General features: G+C 32.8%; 1 protein-coding gene across 1 annotated transcript; it reads right to left on the bottom strand.

The window, feature by feature from the left end:
* Positions 1–2,136: 2,136 nt before the first annotated feature.
* Positions 2,137–3,671, bottom strand: LOC107825349 (LOB domain-containing protein 40). The gene is made up of 2 exons (XM_016652198.2): positions 3,403–3,671; positions 2,137–2,828 (listed from the first exon to the last, which is right to left on the bottom strand). Exons 1-2 carry the CDS (start codon positions 3,590–3,592, stop codon positions 2,281–2,283), a joined length of 738 nt encoding a protein of 245 aa, XP_016507684.1. The 5' UTR covers positions 3,593–3,671; the 3' UTR covers positions 2,137–2,280.
* Between the last annotated feature and the right edge of the window lie 774 nt (positions 3,672–4,445).

Raw genomic sequence — 4,445 nt, 5'->3', positions numbered from 1 at the left:
CAACGGGTACGAAGCTAGAAGCTCAGCCGAACTCAGTAATTTTTATTTAAATAATATATTTATATTAATTTTTTTATTAAATATATATAAATATTAAATTTAGAATATGTTATTAAGATATTGTTCTAAAATTCAGAACTTGTAAAGTTAAAATCTTTACTTTACAACCATAAAACGGCAAGTTGTAGTTGGAGGTTAGAAGATAAAGGCACTAATCTTTACTTAACAATTAATTTTAAATTAAGGACTTAGTGTTCGAGAAATATTTTGGATTTTTCTTACCTTTTATTTACTCAATCAAAGCTCAAATTAGATTGGGAATATGTGACGAACCAACGAGGCTTGGCAACAAGTCAGCAACCCATAATGAAATTATTTTTCTCTCTTTCTTAATTGAGAAGCTTCCAAAGATTTGAGTTTGAGAACCTTCACAAATTGTTGGTTAATAGGGTCCCAACTAAAGCTCTAAGCTAATTTTTAATAAAGATAATGGAATACAAATGTATATATAAGTAATTGTTGTTATGTGATGTAAGCTAAATAATTGGGTATGTTACGTTAATATTAGTCAACTACTATTTTTTGGGAGGGGTGCGCTAACACCATACCACACACCATGTTTTTTCTCCCCTCCTAACCATTTTATACTTGCATGACAACTAGGAAAATAAATTTTCTATGCACATTTTATGATAGGATCAGCAACAACAATAATAAATTCATTAAAATTTTATATGTGGAGTCTGTGGAGAATAATGTGTACGCAATCCTTATTTCTACCTAAAGAAAGTAGAGAGACTACTTTCGGTAGATCTCCAACTCAGAAAAGATACAAAAGTAAAGAGGAAAAAAGGCTCAGGAAAAGTAAAAAGCATGGAATAACAATAAGCGTCAATACCAGCAAAGCAATCAGAAAACCAAAGCGCAAGAAACATGCAGTAACAAAAATCTGAGAACAAAAAATACAAGGCTAGCACTAAATAAAGCGCTAAAACTACCGGTAAGAACGAAGAAGAAGCTCGGTACCCAATCTTCTACCTTGATTCTCGACCTCCACATCTTCCTATCAAGAATATAAGTTACATAGTCTAGCTATAATTTGATGCTCATCATAAATAAATAAAAAATTGAAATTACCTTATGCACGACTTGATTATATAAATATTTCATAAATTATTAGTGTGCATAAAACTTAATGCCGATGATAATGCGGAAATCGAGAGTGGTTTTAGCCTGTCCATCTTGATAGATGGAGGTACTTAGTTGAAATTTTGGCGAGTAAAAAGTAGATTGTGCATACTATAAATTTAACTTGATTTTTGGGAAAATCAAACAGCAAACAAGATTAATTGCAGAGAAGCCCCTAGATTCTTGGGACCCTGTCCTACAGCATGTTCCTCATGTCTATGATCCAGAAATAAGGCAGAAGAAAGACTCAACTTTCTGGCAAAAATATTGGCAAAATCCAAAGTATAGACTCCACGAGCCATTGCATGAATAGCATTTGTCGACAGAATTTACTACATGCATTCCCACGTGCTTCCCTTCTTCTTAATTTCTCTCCTATTCCTATGTCACCAATCCAATTTTTAGCTCCTTTCACTTTGTTGATTTTAACGATACAAATCTTTTCTTCCATTTGCAAGATTTTTTGAATTCGATGTCTTAAACACGTCCATTTATCTCATATAAAATAGGGGTAAAATCTACCTATATTTCACCCTTCTCAGACCACATATGATTTTACACTCAATATGTTATTGTTGTTATTCAGTGAGATCGCTTTATACCTCGCTGTGCTTATACCTCTCGCCTATCAAAACTCTGTTCAAAAATCTCGTCCGAAAACTTCTATAGAGAAGGATTTCCTTCTTAAACATAAGAATTAATGTTATTTATTTGGGGAAAATAAAGAAAGGGAAAGAAAACAAAATGAATACAAAAAAAAATAATCCATGGGGAGCACTTCTACATGAAATTTGTTGAAATATATATATATAAAGCTAGTTAATTAAGGGTGCCAAAATCTTGAAATTTGTTGCAACTAGTTTTCATTCAGCAACATATATCTACATAATTACACTTCTTTCACCTCTATCTATGCGTATATATGCCCCCCCACCCACCCACCCACCCCACCCCAACAACAAAAAAAACCGTCTAGAGAAACAAAAACAAAACGAAAACTAAAAAGGAAACTACATTTCCTTTTGTTCTTGGCTGATCTAACAACCAACCGATAGCAGAAGCCGACAAAATAGTTTCTTCAACATCTTATTATTATGCTGGACTAGTCAATCCAAGAGTGAGCTCTAACCCTACGTCACCATCTTCCTCCAATTTCACAGGCAGCACCGGTTCAACCCGGTTCACCAAGGACGGTTCAACAGTTTCAACAGAGAGAGAGTCATGACTTGGTGCACGTTTCAACTCATCTTCTTCCTCCATATGATTGTCAAAATCCCACCCTGTAATACTAAACTTTAACGGACCGGGTTCGTTTATCATGTACTCTGATGCAGTAGTTTCAACTTTAGCTTTGCGCTTGAATCTGTTCCTGGTTTTGACCACTTGATGAATATCAGTTGAATTATTTTTGGAAATGTGTCGAATATCACAGCCTTTTAATGGCATGATTTGAAGAGACACTTGATTATCTGTGTTGTTATCGTCGTTGATTGGGATTTGTATGACAGTAGAGCCTTTGAGAACTGATTCAACTGCTTCTTGGCAACGGGTCCAGTTTCCTGAACACATCAACCCAACTGAACCGTGGACCGGGTTTATTATCCGGCCACAAGCTTCGTATAATAGAGACCTAAAGATGGCTGCAGAAGGCACAAGATCAGTAATTAGAAAAAAAATAAAGCATTTTAAGACATGTTCATCAACATGCATATTAGTATACGTTTTTTTATTTCATTGGTCACAAAGTTTAATCAAGACGAGACTTTCGACACGATACTAAAATTATTCTTCAAGTATATCATGATCGTAGGTGAATCAGGAATTCATGCGAGGAAATTCAAGACAAAACAGTAGAATGTCACACTTGAATCTTGAATCTTGAATCTATAACCTAAAGTAAATTTTAAAAAATTACACAAAAATCTTTTCTTAGCTAAGAAAATTCACCAATTTATGTGTAATAATAATTTAAAAAAAAATCATTTTACACTATTTGCACAAAATAATTTTTTTGATAATAATTCCCTTTTTCTCTACATAGCTCCACCCTTGGTCGTGAACTATAAAAACATGTCATAAGCTAAAATTAAAAATTAAAAGTTATTTTTAAAAAAAAAAAAAAAAAGACTATTCCGTATATCATACTTTTATCAACAGATTTAAAGGAGAAAAAGATCATATAAAATGATACTACAAAGAAGAGATAATATATACCAGGGCGGAGATGATCGGGGCCGGAATTGATGAGGTTAAAGAGGCCAGCACGGCCATAAAATTTGGCAAGAAAAACAGTAGCGTTGGCTTGAGAATCAGGTGATCTGATCCATTGAAGACATGGTCTTAAACTACAGTTTTCACTACAACCTTTGCGTAGTACTCTGCATCCATTACAGCTCATTCTCATACTGAAAAACACACAGAAAAAATGGAGAAAAACTGAAGAGAGAAAGTAAAAGAAAGAGGAAAAATGTTATAGTGAAGGCGGAGAGAAATGGAGAAGGGGTATTTATCAATGGTGAGAAGTAAGGGGGGGGTATGAGAGGGGGGGTGGGGTAGGTTTGAGCTTATGTCATGTTTGGGTGACCAAGCAAGTGGGGAGAAAGTAATACCTGAAAACCAGAAATTGTTTTTCTCCTTATTTTATTTTTTAATGTACCCACAGTTCAGGTTGATTTAAAAAATAATTCTCCCCTTTTTTGGGCCCATTTTTTTTGGTTCGTGTGGCATGCCTAATATGTGAAATAACTTATTTGTCTATTATATATTCAAAAATAATGACTTATACTATAATACTTTTATATACAATTTAAAATTCCCTTTTATCGAATGTCCCTGAAGGAATTATATAAAATTTAAGTTTTATGCCTTAATTGTGTAAAAAGTTGAAATTTTTACACAAATAATCGGTCATATTCATTGTTTAATTTTTCTACATGTATATATAGTTTATACATTCATTATACATAATTATACACATATAATGCATAAATAATGCATATATTATACTTTCATTAACTATTTTTAGTTTAAGCAGTTGAATGGACGGCTATTTGGATTAATTCTTTTAAAAAGTTTCATAAATCAGCCATTAGTAAGCTATAACATGTGCTAAGTAACATATTATATTAAATTGCACTTAAATTTATTATATTATCAAAACATAGGTACTTGTATCCTCTCATCTTATATATAGTTGATTTATAAAATACAAAATAACTTGGTTCCACGTCTAAATAAGGCTTGGGCCATTAAGAAAG

Source organism: Nicotiana tabacum, chromosome 20 (genome assembly GCF_000715075.1).
Source record: "Nicotiana tabacum cultivar K326 chromosome 20, ASM71507v2, whole genome shotgun sequence".
NCBI classification, from domain to species: Eukaryota; Viridiplantae; Streptophyta; class Magnoliopsida; order Solanales; family Solanaceae; genus Nicotiana; species Nicotiana tabacum.
This window is presented reverse-complemented; position numbering and strand designations above follow the sequence as displayed.

Excerpts from the sequence above, each read along its gene's own strand:
- LOC107825349 (XM_016652198.2), bottom strand. The coding sequence starts at position 3,592 with ATGAGAATGAGCTGTAATGGATGCAGAGTACTACGCAAAGGTTGTAGT. Across the intron at positions 2,829-3,402 it reads CCCCGATCATCTCCGCCCTG|CCATCTTTAGGTCTCTATTA; the intron begins GTATATATTATC and ends TGCCTTCTGCAG.